Below are 23,531 nucleotides of genomic sequence, written 5' to 3'. Positions count from 1 at the left end.
TAGTAATTGCTAATTGTTCCAACATCTTATATGCGAGGCCGGCTTTTTTCTTTTGTCAAATGTTCACTTTTTGTTTTCGCATCGTGGAGAGAAGCACCATTTTGTAGAAGTTAGTTTTGCTTGCTATAAAGTAACTAATAACTTTATTGCAGGTTGGAAAGGAGGAGCTGTTCAAAAAATTGAAAAGAATACCAGAAAAGGAGGATATTAAATTATATTAATATACTTGCTGGAAAAACTGACATGAAACTAGGAGATGATATACAACTATATTCTATAAGACAAATTTATTTGAAAACAAAACCAAGAGAAGATTTCCTTGAAAGATTTTAGTTTTCAAAATACAATGAGCTGAAAGCAACAGTTTTTTTATAGCTGTAAGCTGAGCGGAGCTATATTGCGGTGTTCTTGGTTTTTTACAATTCAAAGAATTTGAATTGTATTGGGGTGCTGTCTTTTTTAAGATCTGTTCACACATTTTCATTTTTGAAGTCAAATTTGAGTAGTTATTTTGGTCATGCCGAAACAGGAAATGGAGCGAAAAAGCGAGTGGTTTTGCGGCGTGAATTTTTTTCGCTCTAATTTTAAAGTAGAGTGAGAAAACGGTGTCTGAACAAAAATTCGGTTTCTCGGTAGTGGTTTTTTGTTCACATGCGGCAATTTCACTCTGATTTTTACTTTTTTCCGATTTTTTGGATCGGATTTTTTTCTAAGTGGTTTTCCCAATCCATTAATAGTTCATTCTAGGCCTAGTTTTTTGTTTGAACCAAATTTCTATTTCTCGCTTATGGTTTTTTTGTTCACATGCGGCAGTTTGACATTGAGTTTTTGGTTTTTTTTTTAAATTTTTTTTAACTGATTTCTTTTAGAAATGGCTTTCCCAGATCACTCATAGTCTGTTCTTGGTCTAATTGTTTGTCTAGTCAATGAAATTTTTTTGAATTGTCCGTCAGGACTTGTCATGCTATGTTTTTTTGTTTTGTCGTCTGACGCTCTTTTTCGTTTTACATTTGTTCACACAACAAAGCTGAAAAAGTCAAATTTTCTGAATGACTTCTTCCTCTCATTAACGGCGTTTGCGGGTGTGACGTCATTTCTCATTCGCTTTAGCAAAAGTTTTTAGGTCATTTGCGTGATTAGATTTTGATCATACTTGAATTACGTCACTCAATAAAATGACTTTTGCACTTTAAAACCTAAATTTAATTTGAATTTGTTTAAGGTCAAAGGAACTCATATGTGCAGTAAAGGTCCCTAATAAGAGGCTTCTGCGGAATGAATTTTAGCAAGCTGCTTTATTAGTTTATCGCTGAATGTTTTTATCTAGTTTTTGAGCGGCATCGATTTTTTTTTCAATTTAGACCTGTATCTGTTTCTATCTCTATTATATGGCACGCAGGTCTATTCTTTCGCAGCTATTCCGGCAATCTGCCGGCTGTTTTTCAATTTTTTTCAAGCATTTTGAAAATTTTTGACATTTTTTTTTATTTTTCTCAGACCTAGATGTCAAAGAACCTCCTCTAGGGTTTTATAATAGGTTACTGCCTTGTTTCTAGTGGTAATGGAATGGTTCCAACATTTTAACATCAGGAATTGTAGCAATTTTTTGACAAAACTTGCAATTTTTTCAAATTTATTCAACATTTTTTTTCCTTATTCAGGTCTTTCCAGACCCAGTGGCCAGAAAACATCCTAAGGGGGCTGATAATAAGTTACTACCAAATTTTTAATGACCATGGAATAGTTTTTCATTTTTTATGTCACAAATTTAAACAATTTTTTTTATAAACTTGCTTTTTTTCAAGTTTTTTTGAAATTTTTTTTTGTAGTTTTTTAGATTTTTCAGCCTCATGAGCCAAGTAACCTCCTCTAGGGTTTGAAAATAGGTTACTGAATAATTTTTAGATTAAATGGAATGTCTTGCAAGATTTTAACATCACGAATTAAATAGAATGTCTTGCAAGATTTTAACATCACGAATTTACTCATTTTTCAGATTTTTTTGAAACTCAAAGGTCAGAAAGCCTCCGTTGTGGTTTGATAATATGTTACTGGAAATTTTTTGTTGGTCATGGGTTAATTTTCATCTTTTTAATATCACAAGTTCTAGCAATTTTATAAAACTTTTTTAAAAGTTTTTGTCATTTCTTAGGTTTCTCTAGCCTCAAGGGCGACGGAACTTCCTCGAGGGTTTGATAATATGTTACAGCGTAGTTTAGAGATGTAATGGAATGTTCTTCAAGTTTTTATTATCCCGAATTTAAGCAATTTTTTGAAATATTTGCAATTTGTCCTGTTTTTGATTTTTTCGGCAACAGAGGCCCTCGAACCTCCTCCAAAGTTTGATAATAAGCTGCTGCATAGTTTCTAGAATTAATAGGGTGGTGATCAACATTTTTTATGACTCCAGTTTTAGTAATTTTTGATAAAATTTAAAATTTTCAAATTTTTGAAAAATTTGTGTGTTCTAAGTGTATGGATCTTTATGAGCCTGTGAAACAGTTTTTGGCTTGAAACCGGGATACCGGATGGTCTCTTGAAACAATGAATTGATTCTTAAGATATTAATGTCTTGCGTAAGGTCATCATCTTCTTTGCGTAAGGTTATCATCTCTGATCCTCATTATCAATGAGTTATAGTTGAAATGTTTTTTATCATAACTCATCTAACAGGCACTTTTTATGAAACCATTGTAAATTGCTCTCAAAGGCAATTTGTAGCAAATTTATTAACCTTGATTGTCTTTTATTTTTCGTCTGGGCCGATTTTTCGTCTGACCGATTTGACTTTCGTCTTCAGAAACGGGATAAAGATGTAGTGCCCCGAGAGCACTAAACCGTGGCTAGCTGTTGACGAAGCCAACCGCTCGCCGGTCGTTTGAGAGCAATTCGCCCGACGTTCGTCGGTTATGTTTAATGATTTTTGAGACTCGATGATTTTTTGAGGATTTCTTGAAAAGTTTTTAACTGGATGTTGTCTATTTGGTAGATATTCATCGGTGGGATATTTTTCCAATGAGTTGAAAGTTAATAAGAAAAAATTAGCGGTTAATTTGTTTGCTGCTTCTAACGCGTGCAGTGATTGCTTCAGTTTTTGGAAATTACTCTGTGCATGCTTTGTCAATTTTTTCTTGACTGATTGCTCTTGCTGAACTTCCATTTTTTGAGGAGGTGCTTCGTGTTGCATAATAATTGAGGATGCATTTGATTTAATATCTCTTGAAATCATATAAAAATGAGAGTTGTAATTTTTTTTTTCAGTTTTAATACTAAAGAAAATTGTAATCAAGGTTGCTCCAAAAAACGTGAGGCGTATGTTGTTACATTCTGTGCTCGGCACACTCGCACGAGCAGTCTTGTTAACCTATATCCAACGCTAAATGTCTACGATTGAAATTTAAGTAGTGGAACTACTGGATTTGTTTTGCTATACAGGAAACTTTTTGTTTTTTCTGTTTCCCCCTTTTTATGCTTATTCATTAATTTTTTACGAGTCGGCACCTGATTTTTTATTTTTGTTCAATTGCTCTCAAATATAGTTTGTAGCAATTCTATTAGTCCTGTCGGTCTTTTGTTTTTATGCGATTTTCAGCTTGACCAAATTTTCGTCTGACCCATTTGACTTTTCGTCCTCAAAAACTGGAAAAAAAGGTAGCGCCCAGCGGACAGTAAGTGCTCTTAGAGCCTTTCACCTCACTAGTCCTTCAAGTGCTAAGAGTGGTGCAACTGCTGGGATGGCCTTAATTTAAGGTTAAAAGGTCCTTTTTAGGAGTTTTTGAGCTCAAAATGGTGCAATTTCTCATGTTTTTTTTGTGATTTTTTGTTTGATTAATCTGAGGTTGAAGTTCTTAAAACTTGATAAAGATTGCATGCTTTGTCAATTTTTTCTTGACTGATTGCTCTTGCTGAACTTCCATTTTTTGAGGAGGTGCTTTGCGTTGCATAATAATTGAGGATGCATTTGATTTAATATCTCTTGAAATCATATAAAAATGAGAGTTGTAATTTTTTTCAGTTTTAATACTAAAAAAAATTGTAATCAAGGTTGCTCCAAAAAACGTGAGGCGTATGTTGTTACATTCTGTGCTCGGCACACTCGCACGAGCAGTCTTGTTAACCTAAATCCAACGCTAAATGTCTACGATTGAAATTTAAGTAGTGGAACTACTGGATTTGTTTTGCTATACAGGAAACTTTTTTTCTGTTTCCCCCTTTTTATGCTTATTCATTAATTTTTTTACGAGTCGGCACCTGATTTTTTATTTTTGTTCAATTGCTCTCAAATATAGTTTGTAACAATTCTATTAATCCTGTCGGTCTTTTGTTTTTATGCGATTTTCAGCTTGACCAAATTTTCGTCTGACCCATTTGACTTTTCGTCCCCAAAAACTGGAAAAAAAGGCAGCGCCCAGCGGACAGTAAGTGCTCTTAGAGCCTTTCACCTCACTAGTCTCCAAGTGAGCGATTCACAGAAACTCTTTTGGAGACTGATACTTATGGTGTGAAGGGCGGTTCTTAGAGGTTGACTACACCCCCCGCCACCTCAGCCACCCTGTCACTTCACCCCCCCCCCCCAATCCTCACCTCTGCACATCGTTCAGGTCATAAGGGCCCCGTGCAACCAAAACCCCCTCCCACCTTTCCACCCTCCCCCCACTGTTGCCACCCCCTAAGGTTTACCGAAGTTGGTGATGAAACAGGAGTTCATGGTATGGCGGCATTTTCCAGCTTGATGTATCTTCTACAAGTGTTTGCGTATAGTCTAATTGAGTTGTTTGAAAATCGATTTTATTTAGGTTTTGTCTATGGATTGAATTTTTCTCGCTGCTCGGTTCTCGTTAGATGGGCTTGCATAGGAAAGTAATACTAAAATGCACTACTTCGTTTTTATTTTGCAAGTGCATGAGAACATCAATGTGAAGCCTTGATAATCAAGGAAGTTGTTTTGAAATAGTTTTGTCTTAATTAATAGCCGAGAAGCGATAGCGGCTATTATTGGTGACATCCTGGTTTTTTTTACAATCCAAAGAATTTGGATTGTATTGGTGCGCTGTGTTGTTTTTTTTTAAGATGTGTTCACACATTTTTCAATGACTTTGGTCTTTCAAAACGGGATAAACAGGTAAAGCCCAGCGGGAATTAAATTTCATTAGAGGCCCAAAGTAGTCCTTCAAGTGCTAAGAGTGGTGCAACTGCTGGGATGGCCTTAATTTAAGGTTAAAAGGTCCTTTTTAGGAGTTTTTGAGCTCAAAATGGTGCAATTTTTCATGTTTTTTTTGTGATTTTTTGTTTGATTAATCTGAGGTTGAAGTTCTTAAAACTTGATAAAGATCTTTTGCTAGTCAAGATGCTTGTTATGACCCTTTGTGAGCTATATGTTTTGGTACTAAAACACAAACAGGCAAAATGATACTAATTTTTGCAATTTTTAAGGTTTTTGATTTTTTCATTTTTTAAATTTTTTCGGTCTCAGAGGCCAGGCAATCTCCTTTAGGGTTTGATAAAAAGGGACTGCATAGCTTCTAGTAACAATGGAGTGGTTTTCAACATTTTAATGTCTCGAATATTATCATTTTTTGTTAAAATCTGCCTTTTCCCACGTTTTCCTAAATTTTGTCAATTTTTGTCCCGCCTCAAGGGCAAGAAAACTTATTCCACGGTCTGATAAAAAGTTACTTCATGGTTGTTAGTGTCAATGGAATTGTATCCAACAATTCAAGTTTTCGAATTTTGGAAATTTTTTGATGAAATTTGTAACTTTTATTGAAAACATTTGTCCTCTGTTAAGTTTTTCTTGCCTCAGTGGACAGCTAACCTCATCCAGTGTTTGATATTATGTTGTAACATAGTTGATAGGGTCAATGGAATGGTTTCCAACATTTTAATAGAACGAAGTTTGATGAAATTAGAAATTTTTTCCAAAAGTTATTATCTTCTGCCAAGTTTATCAATCTTTTTGAGCCAATGAATTTTTTATGGCTTGGAATTCGGTTAGTGGATAGCCTCTAGAGACACAGCAATGGTTCTGAAGTTTTTAATAGCACGATTGTAGCAAAATTTCATTAAAATTTGCATAAAAATTAATTGAAGTTTTTGAAATTTGATTGTTTTAGTTTCTCAACTTTTTGATTTTGTTTGTTTTGGCTGGCATTGTTCAATTGATCTGCTGGTCAGATAGATTACTTCTAAGTTTTTCATTCAATTCGTTGGATTGTATTTCAGGACTTGTCCTGCTATGTTTTTTACTTCGTCTAACAGATTTTTGTTTCGTCTTACCGTGACTTCGATGATTCTTACGACCTGACTTCTTGGAATTGAATTTCTCAATGACTTCAGTGACTTCTACTGCTTTGCGTCTGTGCGCGTGACGTCGTTTCTGCTCATAGGTCAATTGCGTGACTTGTCTCACAAAAAAATGACTTCTCAACTCAGTTATGGAACTTTAAATTTTATGGACATTTACTAGTTAAAGATCAATAGTGCGCATTTAAGTAGTGCCAAACTTATTTGCCCTAATTCTTGAGTATTGGTCTTGAGTTTTTGCTTTTGAATATTAATTTGAAAAAGCTCATTTAGGGCTTTTTCCTTATAGAGCGTATACGTCTCATAAAACTGGCAGTCCGAATCTAACCGAAAAGTCTAGTGATCTATTCTAGGACATGGATCGAGAGGTCAGTGGTTCGAATCCCGGTGGGGTCGAAGTTTTTTTGCACCCATAAAGAAAAGTTGATCTAGTCTAAAGACCATGAATTAAATTGCCTCCCTGTCATTCAAGAGCAATTCTTACGACATTTGTCGGTTTATGTTTCCTTTTCAGGTTGTATCCGCTGGTTTTTTATTGGATTCTCGGTTCAACCAGTCTGTAATTTTTCACTGAATCAATTGTAAAGAGACTGGCTTGAGTGCTTTGTTTAATCGTAACCAAATAAAAAAATTTTAGCAGTCTCCTACACTTGATTCGATATAAAATTATTTAACGTACTAGAATTTCTCCAAATTTTACGTAAGTTCCCATTTTGAGCAATGCAGAGCATGAGTTTGCTTCATCCACTTGGTCGATCCGTAATTTGGACATAAGCAATCTCTGAATTCTTGTTTGCTGCGTCTGAAGTGATATTTTTTCAGAAATGATTACGCCTTAGCTAAATAGTGTTCCCTTACAGTTCTCAGACAACTAATTAACGTGTGTGTCTTTTTTATGCAAAATTTTCGCTTGACAGTTTTGACTTTTCGAGTGACTTCTACGCCCTTGACTTTTTGCGTTTCGCGTGATCTAAAATTCTCTCTCAATCACAATTTCAAGCAGCTGAACTCAATTGGCAGCAATTTAATACTAAAGTCAAATGAAAAGGGCGCCGAAACTGGTGCCATTTTTTACTTTAAATCTTAATAGTGGTATATGTTAACCTCTAATTTGGTTCTATTGAACTTCTTAGTCCCATTTAGGCTCCCCCTCCCTCCCTCCCTCCCCCACCCACCCCCCGACTGAAGCAGGCTGCGATTGATTAGAGCTCCTACTAGTCGTTCGAGAGTAATTCTTCCGACGTTTAGTCGGTTATGTTTTATTTAGTTGTTTCAATTCATGGAAGGTCATAAGCTTCTATCGCGGCTATTTTCCGGCAATCTGCCGGCTATGTTTGTGATTTGTGCTCTGTGTTTCTTTTCTGCGGATAAAGTACAAAATATAGTCTTTTAATGGCTTGCAATTTTCCAGAGGTTAAAAAACTAAAATAAGCTGTATAAGTACAAGATAACACCGTTGACTAAACATTCGAAATTTATATGAACTGCGTGCGCTTCAAGATGTCTTTCCTAGGTCGTATTGTGATTCATCGTTAATTTTAAGCTCATCGAGATTTAGCATGTTTTGGTACCAAATTTGGTGGTTGTACCAAATTTAGTTCATGTGTGCGGCTTACCTCTAACTTTGGTTAATAGTTGTATCTGATCGCTTGCCTATTTTTGTGAAGAAATCCCTCCAGCAATTTTATGTCTGCAGAATCTGTGTCCGTTTTTGACTTCAGACACCTGATTTATAACGACGTTGTAAATGCTGTGATAGTTTCGTGGGTCCGGTTTTTGGCGAAGCAGTGGTTCATGTATTAAGAAACGGGTTCTGTTATTTGTTCTCTGATTTATCTAACAGCGACAGTCTCAATACTTGGGTTTTAGGCGGATGAAGAGGTGAATTCAGCAGAACATACGAGGGATTCTCAGTGGAAGAGCTACTGTGCAAAATATAGACCGGTGAAAGCTGGTGAGACTGTCGAGTTTGGATACATTTCGGTCAAAGCGGAAAACGTACAGCTGACCGAGTATTGTATAGCCACAACGCTCAAGGTAGGGTTTCAAATTGTTTTAGAACGTAAAAGATTGGTCTTAATCATCAGGAGTGCTTAATTGCCTGAGGTGATTGTTGGCAATTGAATGCTACCAAAAGGTAGTGTTTTTCCTTATGAAAAGATCGAACTCGAATAGATATTTTTTCTGTTTGCCCCCATTATTCGCTTGGAAAGTATAGAAATAAAATTCTTCGCAGGTTGGCCACTTTGTTCCATGATTATATTCCTTGTTTTACGCAAATTGCAGCTAAAACTACAAGAAACAAAGTATTCTGATAAATCCACTTGACTGATTTTTATTTTTCTCTGCATTTTCGATGTCTTTTCAGTTGAGTAATCGCCGCGAGATGGAGTGCAGAGTAGTGTGGCACCTACAGTTCACAGAGTTGCCTCTTCTGCTTCCGCCGAAACAGCAACAGATGTCTCATCAACTGCAACAACACCAGTCCATGTCTAAGGAGTTCGCGTCGCCTCCTCTCCTTTCTAACTTCATTCGCTTCCTCAACGAAGTCAGGTTTGTTCAGTTTGATTTGATTTTCGAGAGAATATTCCTTAAAGTATTTCCCTAAGTAACTTAGATTAGTTGCTAACTTAGATCCATGAAAGCGTGTTACTGTAGAAGACCTGGTGGTGCGTGTTTGTGTAAATAAAATTGCTGGCATTCTTAACAGATATTTGCAAACGCTTTTACGAGGTACATCCAACAAGTTTTTTAGCTCATCTAGCTTAAAAATGTCCTCTTTTGAGAAAAACATTGAGGCTCGGCAATATGCGTTTGCACGTAATGTTCCGACCCCACTCATCCACATTTTTTCTTAATTTTCTTTCAAACGAGGATGAGATAGAAATGTTTCAAAAATTTGATTTTAAAAAAAAATAATTTGTACAAATAAATGTTCGCTTTAAACTGAAACCATTAAACGAATTAAACAATGGTGCTTTAGAGGAGCGATGAGATATGCCATTAACGAGACTACATGTCAAGACAAACAACAAAATCAATTTACAAAACCAAACATTAATTACGAACAAAACTCAATGTCTAGTATAATAACTAATACGTTTATATTTTTTGAAAAAACAATTAATTTCATGAAAACCCATTAGCTATCAACTGAAGTCATTAAATAGGCTCATTTGTTACTCCACAGAAAGGCATTGACATTATGCATTATCCAGAATATGTCTTACGGTCAATAAAAGTACGAAAATATTGTCTACAATAAAACAAACAGTAAAAATTTCCTACAAAGCAGTGTCCAAGCCACTAAAATCATAACTTAACTATTAAAACATAACTATTAAATGACTATTACGCATGTAAAATTCCACATGAGTTCAATTCTAATGAGAACTGTATTCATTGTGTTAATGTGGCGAGACACCTAAAATTGAACTTAATTATTAATAGCCGCCCTCATCTTCTCAGCCGGCTATTATAGCGCTCCTATTTTTTTTTTACTTCGTCGAACTTTTTTTCGCTTTACCTTTTTGCCGCTTTTTCTGTTTTTTTTTTTTGTTTTTTTATCATCTGATTTCTTTAGAAATGGTTTTCCCAATTCACTCATTCTCCTTTCTAAGTCTAGTTGTTTGTTAAGTCAATGAAAATTCTTCAGGACTTGTCCTGCTATGTTTTTTTACTTCGTCGAACTTTTTTTTCGCTTTACCTTTTTGCCGCTTTTTCGACATTTTGCGTGAAATCTTTTTGACTTCTCTAGGCTAGTTTCACTCTTCTGTCATTCTGCTCAAAGTCCTTTTAAACAGCAGCTGCTCAGCAAAGCAATTCAAAATGAAGAGAGTCAGTATAAAAAAATCAAAGTCAGAAATAGAAACGGGATAAACCCATAAAGCCCATTTTTAGATGCCAGGTACTTGAACTTTGTTCTCATAAGTACTAGTACTATCTATAATGCTTATTGATATTCATACTAGATCCTGTAGCCTCTCACTGAGAGACAGGAGTATGTTCAACTACGAAATGACATCAAAATAAATCGCACTTAAAAATGTTTTTGTACAAAATTCAATTTTGTTGATATTTTCTTTTCTTTCAATTGCAATAAAGTTATGGGAATCAACGGCGGCTATTTTCCGGCAATCTGCCGGGTATGTTTGACAAATGTTCTAGAAATCAAGTTTTTAGGAAAGATTTTAGAATCAAAGACAGGAAACCATTTTTTCAATCACAAAAGAGACATTTAGATTAAATCTGAAGTTTTATTTCAAAAAGGGAACAAAAAGGCGGTAAAGTCCAGGAAGATGCTGATGCTTTTTAAACAAATATAATCAAAGTCATCAAGAAAACCTTAAATGGGTTAATTTATACATCCATAGATCATACGACTACAAAAAGAAGGACAAATATAAGCAAAAATCGGAAATTCGATTAAATTTTGCGAGAAAATAGTATCGAAGTCACTAAAATGATAATCTATTCACTAAGAACATTAGTAATATTCAATTTCTGCTGCGACTAAACTACAAGTTGACAGAAAGCAGATAAAAATGTGGCAAAATCTCTGTTACCGAGTAAATGAGTTGATGCATTTTGCTCTTTGCCTTAACTTCATGATACACAGCTGATTTCTGATTAATAAAAGGTTTCGATAGTGTTGTTTTTCACCTATAAGCTCGAAAATCCACTTTTTGACAACTAGTCTCAGTCAAAAGTTTTCAATTAAAAGCGAAAATTAATTTGATGCTCCGTAGGACGGCAGGTTTAAATCAGTAAACTACAAAAAACCAATAAAATACTCGAGATTTCAAAAATAATTTATGACAATCAGTGTTGAAGTCAAAAAACCATGAGCTTTTAACTGGATTTTTTACAATGTTCAGTGGGCTTTATTTTCACGTATGTGGAACCGGCCAATAATTGAGCATTAGAGTTAAATTATTTAGGTCTAAAAGCATTCCAATAATTACCTTAAAAACGGAAAGAGGCGAAATTTTTAAAGACAGCGCCCTAAACAGTTCGAATAATTTTGTTTTGTTAAAAACATAATCTGACCAAAAATAGCCTTGACATTGTTGCCCGTCCTTAAAAAGCAGGTAAATTTTTGAACTAATAGCGAAATTGATAATTTGACAAAATTCAGTCAATATATTAAAAACTAATGATGAATTTTGGATAATTAGTGAGTTAAATTAGATAAAACCAGTGATTTTTAATTCCAGAACAGCCGCGTAGGAAGCATAAGTTAAATTATTCCTTTTTGGAGTTTGAGAAGTTTGTGTCAGCAGTTTTTATGTTTGTACTGCTGTGAAATCTAAACAACTATAGATGCATAATTGGTGATTTTGGATTAAAAAAGGGATTTTGAAAAATTTAGCCCATATGTTAGCCAAAATTTGGATTAAACACTTCACAGAACTCCCCTGTCTTTAAATTTAAAGCCAATATTACCTTGTTGACATTTATAACAGATCTTTTATGCAAAATTGACAAAAATGGAGCAAAATTACGGAAAACATGAACAGAAACAACTGAAATCAGTCTGATTTTCACAAAACTTTAAACCTCGATGACTACGTGGGAAAAAACGAAATTCAAAAAAACATCTCTTTAATTCTATATTCCAGGCTGGACGGGCTTTTTATGATGAATGTATCGATCGGCCAAGATTAACTGTTCAGAAAAATGTTGAGCATGTAGTGCCCACCCAAACCCCCCACCACCACCGCCACCACCAAGTTGCGTCGGAACAGAAAATTAATTTTTGGTGCGTAATTTATCACCATAGAAGCAAAGTTCTCGCCTTAACCGAACTTATTCAAAAATTTAGTTGTAAAAATTGGATTTAGGCCACCAGGCTTTTTAAAAACATTACCTGCAAAGGTATGGAGTGTAATCTCTCAAGCTCAGTCGCAAAAAGTGGGCTTCGTTGCAAAAATTTGTTAAGGTTTATCTTAGTCAGCCTCCGAGGGTAATGATGTTTTATGCGACTAAATTTGTTTAATCAGTGGATGTATTTTATTTGCAATTAGAGAATTCTGAGAAAGAAGAGAAAAAGATTTTTTGGGGGCCTCCTCTGGAGTTTTTTCGAAAGAAGTATCAATTGTAGAACCTGTATATTTTGTAATTTGGCATAAACCGGAGTATCAATGCATTTGCGGCAGAAAATAGCTCATAAGATTTTGCGTTGTGATTTATCGAGTCGAATCAGTCTTGTCTTCTTGGTGCAGCCATAAGTTAATGAGCGATAGGCAATAAAGTGCTTAACAAACGTTCTATTGAATTTTGGTTGTTATCGTAGCGGGTAGTTTTCGCAAATTCAATAGTATACTGCACATTCTTCAGTTTATTTGCATTTCAGTTTAATATAAATTTCACTGATAATTTTGTCTAAAGTGATAGCCAAGTATTTAACTAATTTTATCAAATCCGGTGGAAAAATCAAAATACTTGACGTTTTTGATTTTGTGAATAAACTTTTTATATTGCCTCTGGACCGGGTTAACAGCTGACAAAACACATACGTGCTACTTTTAAAATGTCGAAAGTCTTCAGTGCCAGAAGTTGAAATGACAGAAATTCTTATATACATAGCTAAAAATTGACTTCCGGTTCTCGGACTTCCAGTTGACTTCAAGGGGAGTCATGTAATCTATACAGAAATTGATATCGAACTTTGATTTTAAGTTGGCTGCTCAAATTATGTGCATTTTGCGAAGTATACCTCAGATATATATGAAAATGCGCCAAATATGCTTATGATTGTGATGTGTACACATTGTTCTTTTACCTCAAAAGGGGAAATTCAAAGACCGCTCTCAAAACTTCCGGTATGGTTCTTGATGTCTGCTAATTTTTTGTACAGATCGATTCGGCAACACTTGCGTGAAGAAGGCATTGATTCCCTTCCTCTTGTGGTGCATTGTGCCACTGGTAGTGGTGCGAGTGGTGCCTTTGTCCTGGCAGAGATCATGCTCACTCTTATTGAACATGAAGAAGTTATTGACGTGCAGAGAGTTCTGACGTTCCTCCGATACCAGAGACCAGCCATGGTCGATAACTACTTGTACTATGAGTTTGTATATAGAGTACTCATACAGTCTCTCGCTCTTGTCAGACTTATCTGAGAAAACTGTTATTAGTACTATTGAACTAACTGGGAATAAATTCCCTCAGTAGACTTTTTGAAGTTTGATTCATGTTCTCAACAAGTTACCTTGACTGTTGTCACCTTAGTGAAAGCAGAAATTTACGACCGCAATATTACAGCAAGGAGTCATCATTGTCCAAGCACTGTTGGTAAAATGTACGGAAAGCAGGATATGAAACAGTTTCGATATGTGAAGTGATATTATTCAATGATGTTCATTACACTATCAATTGGTTAAATGTTTTCTATTAAATGCAATCCACGTGAGCTTTTGGGTCAAAAGATGTGTAAAGTTTTGACTTAACTTTAGTTTTGCTATTTAATGTGCTACTGCTGCGAGCAGTATTCTACTTAAACAAGAATTATCACATCGCAATTTTATCTTCGATCTATCATATCGCACTTTCTTGACCTCATGTCATTTCATTTCCTATTTTTAGAAACATTAGATTTTTCTCTTTCTGTTTGAAAGAATTGTAAATAACTTTAGTGACAGGTGCTAGATCTCTTATTTGTACTGAACTCAGAATTTGAAACATTCGACATCAATTGTAGATTGGCAGTTTCTGAAAGAAGTCACTTGTTGAGTGGAACCCGGACATCTTACACAATTAAATGTAAATAAAGTCAAATGAATGGTTTTCAAGAGAATTTTATGCATTTTTGGGTACCAGCTCAACTAAAGGCTATTTTTTACTCTTCGTGGTGTAAAATTGGGTGATACGTGTTCAATATCCTAATTTGCATATCACCAGAATTGATTTATAGAACAATAATTGTCACTGATTTAATATGAATGTTGAAATTTGCAATCCACAAGAAGGGAAGAAATTTTTTTGAACTAATGCGTTTTGGTCAACGATCTTTGTCATATCGTTTAATAGTGGCGTGGCAATGGTAATGTCTTGTTGTTTTTGTTTTTGCTAATCGAGTGCAGAAGTACTAGCGAATGATAGTTATGCTCTTATTAATAGCCGCCGTCAGCCTCTCAACGGCTATTATTTAGGCGCTCTTTATTACAATTCAAAGAATTTAACTATATTGGGGTGCTGTCTTTTTTTAAAGATCTGTTCACACATTATAATGATTTCTGAAGTCTTTCTAAGAACTTTTCTTAAGAATTAACTTAAAAAATCAGGAAAGCGAAAAAAAGCTTAGATTTTATTAAGCACCATTATTTTATAATGTTTGATAGTCACAATCGATTTGAGGCTATTATAGGCCTTCTCTTGGTTTTTTTAAAATTCAAAGTCATTTGTGTTCACATGTGGCATATTTTGACATTGATTTTCTGTTTCTTTTTAAAAATTTTTGATCTGATTTTTTGTAGAAATGGTTTTCCCAATTCACTCATAGTCAGTTGTAGGTCTAGTTTTTTGTTTAGTCAATGAAAATTCTTTGAACTGTACGTCAGGACTTGTCCTGCTATGTTTTTTATTTCTTCAACATGATTTTTGTTCATTTGACGTCACAAATCTGCTTTTTGTTCATTCAATTATGCAATTTCAACTGAATTGCGTGCGTGAAGTCATTTTTCACTCTTATTAGAGATTGCTCTTTTGGTCATTCGCGTGATTAACTTTTTTGGTCACACGTGACTTACCTCACTCTCAAAAATGAACTCCTCACTCTCAAGTTGACTTTCACGCCTTAATTCAAAGAGATAAGGTCAAGTGAGTGCGTGTCACTCTAATTGAGGGTTATTTGAGGGCAGCTAACAAACACAGCAGTAAGTTAAAAAAAGAGTCTCAATGAAATAAAATCTCAGCATATAGTTTAAAAAAGTTGTTTTTTGGTCCGTTTCTTCTATCTTTTTTGATACAGCAGATCTAAGAAGCTATTGCCGCTACATTTGGCAGTCTGGCTACGCTTTTTGTTATGCAAATAATGGTTTCCAAGCTCTTCGTAAAATGCATTTATACTTTCGGAGTTTCAATACGAATTTTGGCATTATTGCATTGTATACATTTCTGTATATTCTGCGCATTAACAATCTCATTATGTTCAAATGTGAGTGTATAATGAAAGTGTGGGTTTATAATTAAACAAAAAAGACTCACTTGTGTGATGGCAAAATGTTTCGGCCTCGCCAATCCAAAATTTTGTCGAAAATCGTCCGCCAATTCAATCACAGACAGACGGCCTATAGATGTAGCATTAAGACCAATACATTTTATTGCCAGACTCAGTTCTTATTTATCAACTTTAGTTTCGATAGATTCTTGAAAAAACGCCAGACGCCTCTACAGAAAAGTTACGCAACCATGAGATCTAATATTATAAATCCAACTAGACTGAACTGTTGAACAAACAAACTTACTGAAATGAAATCAACTCTGAAAAAAAAATCAATTTTTACAAGTTTCAAGATTAAACATCTATCCCTTCTGAAGCGAATTGCAAACGGTAGTGTCTTTTAAGCAACATATGTTGCCTATTTTATACCCATAGAGGTTTAAAGTCTCAATTTAGACTTACAAGCTGTTGCAGAAGTAAAAAAAAACTGATCTTTTAAATCTAAACGAAGAACACAAAATCAGATCAAATTCAAATAGAGGTTGCAGTAGCTAAAAAGAAAAAGTCATAATTTAGGTAGGTCAAAGTTTTGGCGAGAACTCATCAAATCAATGCTCAATTCATAAAAACACGCAAACGTGAAAAAAACTAACAAAAAGTTGTAGATAAGACTCCGATTTCATCGAAACGTTTGAAAGCTAAAGTTTTAAATACCAAAAAAATCAGGAAGCAAATTTCAAAGCCTAAAAGCATTAGGAACAAACACAAAAATGTGCGATTAAAACAGCTATCAATCTATTGACATCAAAATACGAGTCGGCAAAACAGTATTGGGGGCAAACGCTTTCCCAATAGCTTTTAAAATTTTTCAACAAGAATTTTAAAGGGCATTTTGCCGTCAAATGGCAACTTTAAGAAGTTCAATTTAAGCGCTGCAAAAATGTATTACACTTGTCAGCAATCAAAACATTCGAAAAGTTCTCCTGTAAACAAACAAATTAACCACGAAAACCGATTGAGTTAAAAACGAAGCAAAGAACAGTTACAACATTTCTCTCTCTCTCCGTATTGGAGTTTAGTAAAAGTTTAAAATAAGAATAATGAAATGGAAAAACCTACAAAAATTAAATGAAAACGGGTTTTGTCAAAGTCGGCAAAATGAATATTTGCCCAACGGCGGACTCGGCTGACAGTATCCATGCCCCATCAAGATGAATACATTGAACTCTTTAGCTTCAATAGTTCTTATATAGTTTTTAAAATTTTGATAGTGACATAATAGAGGACAGACATGTATACAAAAGAGTTATTACCACTAATATCAATTTTTCTGTTTTCCAAAAACAAATTCTATACTATGCAAAAAGTGATTCCAAGTTCTCGTTAGATGAGTGTAGACTTTTAGAGTTTCAAAAATTTGAACCGCGGCAATTTTGAATTGAATCCTTTTTAATATATTTCGCTAAAATTTCATCTTATGTTCAAATGTGAGTGTACAATAAAAGTGTGAGCATTTAAGTAAATCGGGAGCCTCGCTAGTGTGTGATGGCACCTGACGTTCAAATTGTCTAACAACTGAAGCAAAGATAGACTGCCTTTCAGACCTTGGATGCAACCTTGAGACAAATGTATTGCAATTCACTGACTCCTGAAAACGTCTGACACCCAAACAAAAAGAACGCAGACCATGCAGTGAGATCAATTGTTTTAATTGCAACTAGAATGAATAATCGAACGCAAGATTTGACTGAAACGAGATCAGCTCTGAAAAATATTAATTTTTCCTAAACGACAACTAATAAGTTTTGTCAAAAATATCGAGATCCAAGATTAAATATCTATCCCTTTTTAAACTGAATAACAGACTTTAGTGTCTTTTAAGCAACTTTGTGTTCGCCATTACAATACGATTGAACTCGAAACTCTAGACGTACAAAGTAGTTCAGAAGTAAAGAAAACTACTCTTTTGTCTCTAAATTGAGATCCAAGATTAGATCAAGTTCAAATAGAGTTTACCCTTGCATTAAGATCAAAAGGTAAGTCATGTTTATTTAGATGGTTGTAAAATTTTATCTTTACAACCGAAAATTTGGGTTAAAAATTGATTAACTAAATACGACTAAGATTTTCCAAAAAATCTGAAACTACCAAAAACAATCAGAAACGTTCACAAGCATGAATTTCGTGTTCATGAGAACTGTTTTGAAGCGAGGTAACAATATTGCGGAGCAGCAATTTTTCCCATAATCAGCCATGATTAGACAACATAATCCCTTCATCAAGACAAATCCATCCTCATGGCCATTAGTTTATTTCTCCAGAAAGTCACGAGAAAAATTTTAAACGGAAATATCCGCAAAAATTAAAACAGGAAAATGGATCTAAGAACTGAAAAATTCAGAAAAAAATACATATGTTTTTTTATCTTTACAACCGAAATCTGACAAATAAAATATAACTGAAACCTGTAATTGTTAAAAAAAACAACGTCTTCCGGCAGAAATCGATAAAAAAAGATATGCCAAAAAGGCGAATAAAATCCTTGTGTAATTTTAGATTCGCGTTGGCGTTTAAATGCACGTTAGAATTGAAAATGTACGTAGGAACTTTCTATTCAGAATGTGTCTCTGACACGATTTCTTTGTGAATTTTGATGCTGGGAATCGAACCACGATACCTATCATTTTGATCATACCTATCATGTGGTGTCAACAAAAAGATTAGGTGAATAGATTGATTTGGTACAGAAGAATCCCTTCTGTAGCACATATCATCCTCATCGACAGTATATTTTTAGGGCAACGGAACAGTTTTAAAAAAGCAGCAAAGACTTATTAAATATCTACAGGCCAAAGAATTGTCAAAAAACAGATTTAAAGAATATACTGAATAGAATATTGATTAAAATTAATAACATTTTTTCTGTTAATCATAGCTAAAACGATATTTTATCGGCTATAATGGCATGGGATAGTAATAAAATGTGAATTCTGCAGCACAATGACACAACAAAGTAGTGGCGAGAATGGGTGAACATAATTTAAATGGAAGTGTGGTTGCAATTGCGGAGATAAATTTATCGCGTAAAGATTTAATCCGTGGATTTGTGGCGCTAATCCACCATAATGAGATGAGCAGACAGTAATGAAGCAAAAATTAGTTTAATTTGAACGATTAAGTTAGATGATGCGTACTTGTCGAGCAGGTACATAATCAAAATCCTTACTTGATCAACAGAATAGTAGTGTTCTAAACAGTTTTCAAATTTATCATATCTCGTCTTCAGCATCATATACAGAAATGCTGACCTCTCTTTCATAGTTTTCATAGTTATAACCTGATTGGGTTTTCTAAAAGGGCGGAAGCTTGGATCTGGTAGACTGACAGCTGGTAAATTGAAATCGGATTGCGTTTTCCTCGGCAATTCCATCGGTCAAGCCTTTTCCTCGGCAATTGCTGTTAGGTTTGCTGTACCGTCTGCATACTTTTCTAGTTTTGCCTCAGTTTTTCGAGTGTTTTAGCTAAGTTGCTAAAGTACCTTTGACGTTAGTAACCGAAAAACTTTTGAGCCCTTTTTGATCATTTTACCCTTGAAGTTGAAGTCGAGGCCATTGTAGTAGATCGTTCTTCCTGATTTGTGGTGGCAGAATTGCGGCGGCTCTGAATGTTTTTCTGTTTTTGAAGGTTTTCCGGCTGTCACTAATTTTGGAATATTTGAACTCGCAGAAGAAACAACTGAAGTATTGTCAGATTGACAGTTTCTGATCTTTATGTCACCTCTGAATTCTTCCTTCAGTACCCTAATGTGGTGATTTATCTTTTCTTCAGTGGTTTTGTCATAAGGAATTGGGCGTCGTTGGGCGTCCATCGATAGGTCTGTGTTTTGTTCTGTTTGTGTCCCGAACTCCGCAAGTTCACTGTTCACTGTTAGGAACTCTCACATAGGGTAGTACAGGCTCTTTAATTAAAAACGCTGTCGTTGACGTTTGGGAAGCCATTGATCCTGACGCAAGTGTTTCGTGTAGACCCTTGAGGTAACTTTTTGATCTCCTGGAAGTTATCCTGGTCGGCCTCAATTCTAGAGATCTCTCAACACCGGGAATTGGGTCTGCCACTTATGGAAAGAGAAAAATTGGAGATAAATCTTTCTGGACACTATTAGAATGTTTCCCAGCATCAATTTTGGTCTCAGTTCTACTCAGCATCATTTTGGTTCTTCTACCATGTAGTCACATCTCTCCCAGCTTTTGTCATCGAAAAAATTTGCGCCAGTTACTGTATCGTTGTCTAATGAATGATTTTTACAATTTTGATTGGTGCTAAGACGGGTGCTAATATTGCTAATTTCAGTTTGAGTGGTTTACTGAAATTTGCCCGGATTAGTGATAATTTTGTTGTCTTTGTTCGTGATTGATAGACGGTTGATTGAAATGAATATCTGAACTTTTTAATGTAGATCTGATTTTCTGTTCACAATTTTTTTAAACAAAACTTGATTTTCTCTCAAACATCCAGCTTGAATTTTTCAGACAAAACTTGATTTGCTCTCAAACATCTAGCTTGATCTAATCTTATTTTTCTAGGATTACTATGATAATAAATGTAATCTTTTACTACGTTTGAGTCGTTTGCTTTTTCGGAAAACCTCTATTTTAAGATAATTAGAAAATCTGTCGGTACATGCAATAAAGTGTAAATGTCTGTTTTTAATCTGTTTTCATTTGGACCACCAAGGTCTAACTCAATTTCATCTTTGGGCTCTGAGCAGTTTTCATGTGGTTTTCTTTGAGATGCCGGTTTGATGCGCTTTATGTTCTTGCCTATATCCCACAAGGTTTGTCTCTCTTTTTTCAAATAACGTGTTATCTTTCTTTTTTTAATAATGAAACGTGACGCAAATGTTGCAGTTTGCCAACCAGTATGTGAACGTTGTTCCTATGCAGCTTTCAAGCCGGAGCGAGATCCGACGCTTTTGATAAGCGTTTTTGAGTTCGGATTATTGTGTTTGTTTTCTGATGCCTCTGCAACCTGGCTTTAATGTTATGAAAATGTGCCTCAAGTCTGTCCATCTATTCCTATGTTATTTTTTTAAAAAAAAGCCGAAGGGGATGACCTGATGGTGATAAATTTGGTACGGCCTTAACTAAATTCTGAGCGCAGAAAAGCTCCTGATTGTTTTTGATCCTGATGCTATTGGTGCTGTAAGAGTAGGATGGCAGATTTTTTAGATTTTAAAGGAGAAATACCTGGTTGACTAAAATAATAACCTTACATTTATTTTCATTTTTGGCAAACTGACGTGTAGGTACACTTATTCTCAGATTATCGTCGTCGAGTTTTTTAGGGCATTTATAAAATAAAAATAGGTGTTCTTGTTGTGATCAAGGACAGAAAGTAATAATCACAAGTGGGAAAGGGTGAGCATTGTTCAGACCTATTAAAGTATAGTCATTTACCTTTCGTTACTTTTGAAAATCTGCCGGCATATCATTCGAAACATTAAAGCATGTTAATGACCGATAAGTGCCAGTGGACTTGCTGCTTGTTAAATTGAAGTTGCAAGGATGAGACGAGACGTTTCCAGTCTGATACAGGTTTTTTGTATTCGTACTTCATCCAAAGTAGTAAAACAAGCTACCTCGTGCTCTGAAATTGCATTAGGATTTCCTGGAATAGTGTCGAAAAGATTATTTGGCATATAGTATTTGTTTTTTTTGTATTGATTTGTTTAATATTTTTGAATCAACTGCAAGTGCAATTTTTTATCCGTTTTTAAAGTATTAACCTGAGGAGCGGTAAAAATTCAGATGAACTGTCTAATTTTTTTGTGATCGAAGTTCTGTTTTTACAAAGTATTGTAAGTTTATTTGCTCCACGTCCTGTTAACACCATGTTTTTTTGGTTTGTTGGGGTGTAGTTGTTATAAAAAGCTGGTTTCAATGTATTTGTTTGGGACTCTTTAATACGCGAAATTAGATCACGAATGTTTATTTTTTATATCACATTGATTTTGATCATTATTTAATTGTTTTGATTGATATAGGGATAGAATTGGGGAAAAGATCTCTCTTCCAATGATAGGATGGTGTCAGTCTTCAACAATTGTTTTTTCTGCCAATCAATTAGTACTTGCGATTGTCGCATTAATTGTTGCAATTGTATTATCTCATGAAAACGTCTTAAAGTCATTCATAGCTGGGGCCTGCAAGCAATAAATTCGACTCTCATCATTTGTGATTGCTTGTTCCGAAACTTTGTGAAAATTTGCGCAAATGCTAACCAAATCCAATAAAGCTTTTGTTGAGATGTTTTGCATCTGGGCTTGCAATTTCACTGGTTCGACTTCTCATAAATTTTGGCTGTCGGAAAATAGTGCTAGACAGTTATCGTCTACCTCGTCATAACTTGTTTCGTATTTGGCTTCGTAAGTATTATGTTTCTGCATTATAGATTCAAATTGATTAAATGATTCTCTACAGTAGTGTCAATTGGGGCAGCTTCCGGGTGATATTCATCTACGTTGTTTACTGTGGGTTTGAGCTTCCAGTTTTCTTCTTTTTGTTTCCTAAAAATTTTCGAAAAATGGTATTTTATGCCACAGTTATTACATATATTTACTTGAGTGGAGCAATGTTGACGATGATTTGTTGACCACGAGTTTCTACGGTTAGGCAGTTTGTCGGCTTCTGTTTGCTGTTTTGTCAAATTAGATGATAATTGTTTGGAAAGCCATTCCGACCTCCTTGGATGTTGTTTAGTGATGGATTCATGCCAGATGTGTTGGCCAAATAGGCCGAAGCTCCAGCATTTCTTGACTGATTTTGAACTCCAATCTCGATATTTATATCCAATTTTAACGCTTTCTTAGTGGTGTTTGTTTGCTTTTATAGTTCTCTTTGAGTTTCGCCGTCAAGCACATATACATTAAACTTATACCATATTTTTAGATTCTTCGTGGCTGCCAAGATCGCAATTAAGTGATAATTCATGTAGAGACCTTCAGATTTCTCCTATTTCATCTTTTTTAAGTTATTCTCAGGTTAAAACAGCAAATCTATCAAATATTATCTCATGAGTTCTTTAAGAATATTGTCTGGAATCTCTCAAAGTTTTTTGTGCCTTTACTGACGCATGTCTCTAGGTTGATGCCCGCAAATTATAACTGCAGCTTCAGTCTTTTGATATCTGCTGAGCCCTCTTTTTTTCAACCGTTCGTTTCTGAATATACAGTCTCTTTTGCTTTCGTTTGTGCTGGCTTCGACATTCTCCTCGTTTTGCTCTGGCTCTCGGGGCAAATTTGCTCTGTTGGGGTTGCTTCTTGAGGAACATCAATAAACTTTTCCATAAAATAGAAATTGCGCTTAGCAAGTTTCTATTCAGAATGTGTCTCTGGTAGAATTCCACTGTGGAAAGTGATGCTTGAAAACAAAAATTATTTATATACTCAGACTCAAAAGAGAGAGATTAGAAACGAACTGATTTTCACAATCGATATAAGAGGATGAAAATTCAATATCAAATAACGGCATGTGTGATCAAGTGACGTCCTCTCTATACGGAGGTAAAAGTATTTCTGGAGGACAGAAAAGTATATCACATATGGCGTCAACTTAAATTAGCTGATTAAGTTTGTTCAAATGAATTCCTTCTGTACGACAACAATAAAGAAAGGATTGTCGTAAAAACATTTTCTGCTTTTTTATTTTTGTATTTTTATTTGAATAAAATCGCCTTTAAAAAATGGAATAGTATAAATCTAACGAACAGTAGTCATTATAATGTTTTCTTTTTGACTTGGTCCGAACATTTAATTTGGTCTCAATAACAAATAATTAAACAGCTCATGGCGAACTTTATTTATTGAACCGCCAAAACAAAGCATTTATGTTAAACAGTTGCTTTGAAAACAAATTTGAAGCGTGTTACTGTGTTTGAGCGCTGTTTGAATATGTTGGTGCTGATCTATTGTAGAGAAACCATAAAAAGTCCTTGGTTGATAGCATCGAATTCAAACAAGTATTTTTTAGCGTTACTAGTGCTCTCGATTACTTGTAGCTGCATAATCACG

The 23,531-nt window shown here is 34.8% G+C and overlaps 1 protein-coding gene and 1 long non-coding RNA gene across 2 annotated transcripts in view; both read left to right on the top strand.

The window, feature by feature from the left end:
* Positions 1 to 14,292, top strand: part of LOC142336298 (tyrosine-protein phosphatase non-receptor type 21-like) — a 44,520-nt gene extending 30,228 nt beyond the window's left edge. Inside the window, exons 10-12 of the mRNA XM_075385014.1 lie at positions 8,173 to 8,340; positions 8,672 to 8,856; positions 13,163 to 14,292. Of these exons, the coding sequence (XP_075241129.1) occupies positions 8,173 to 8,340; positions 8,672 to 8,856; positions 13,163 to 13,424 (615 nt within the window). The 3' untranslated portion in view covers positions 13,425 to 14,292. The remainder of the gene's footprint in view (positions 1 to 8,172; positions 8,341 to 8,671; positions 8,857 to 13,162) is intronic.
* A 2,771-nt stretch (positions 14,293 to 17,063) lies between these two features.
* Positions 17,064 to 23,531, top strand: part of LOC142337150 (uncharacterized) — a 9,810-nt gene continuing 3,342 nt past the window's right edge. The window contains exon 1 of the long non-coding RNA XR_012758933.1: positions 17,064 to 17,155. This is a non-coding gene — a long non-coding RNA (uncharacterized LOC142337150). The remainder of the gene's footprint in view (positions 17,156 to 23,531) is intronic.

This window comes from Convolutriloba macropyga, chromosome 3, assembly GCF_964194025.1.
Source record: "Convolutriloba macropyga chromosome 3, txConMacr16.3, whole genome shotgun sequence".
NCBI lineage: Eukaryota > Metazoa > Xenacoelomorpha > Acoela > Convolutidae > Convolutriloba > Convolutriloba macropyga.
Note: the sequence above shows the minus strand (reverse complement) of the source record. Positions and strands in the feature narration are given on the sequence as shown.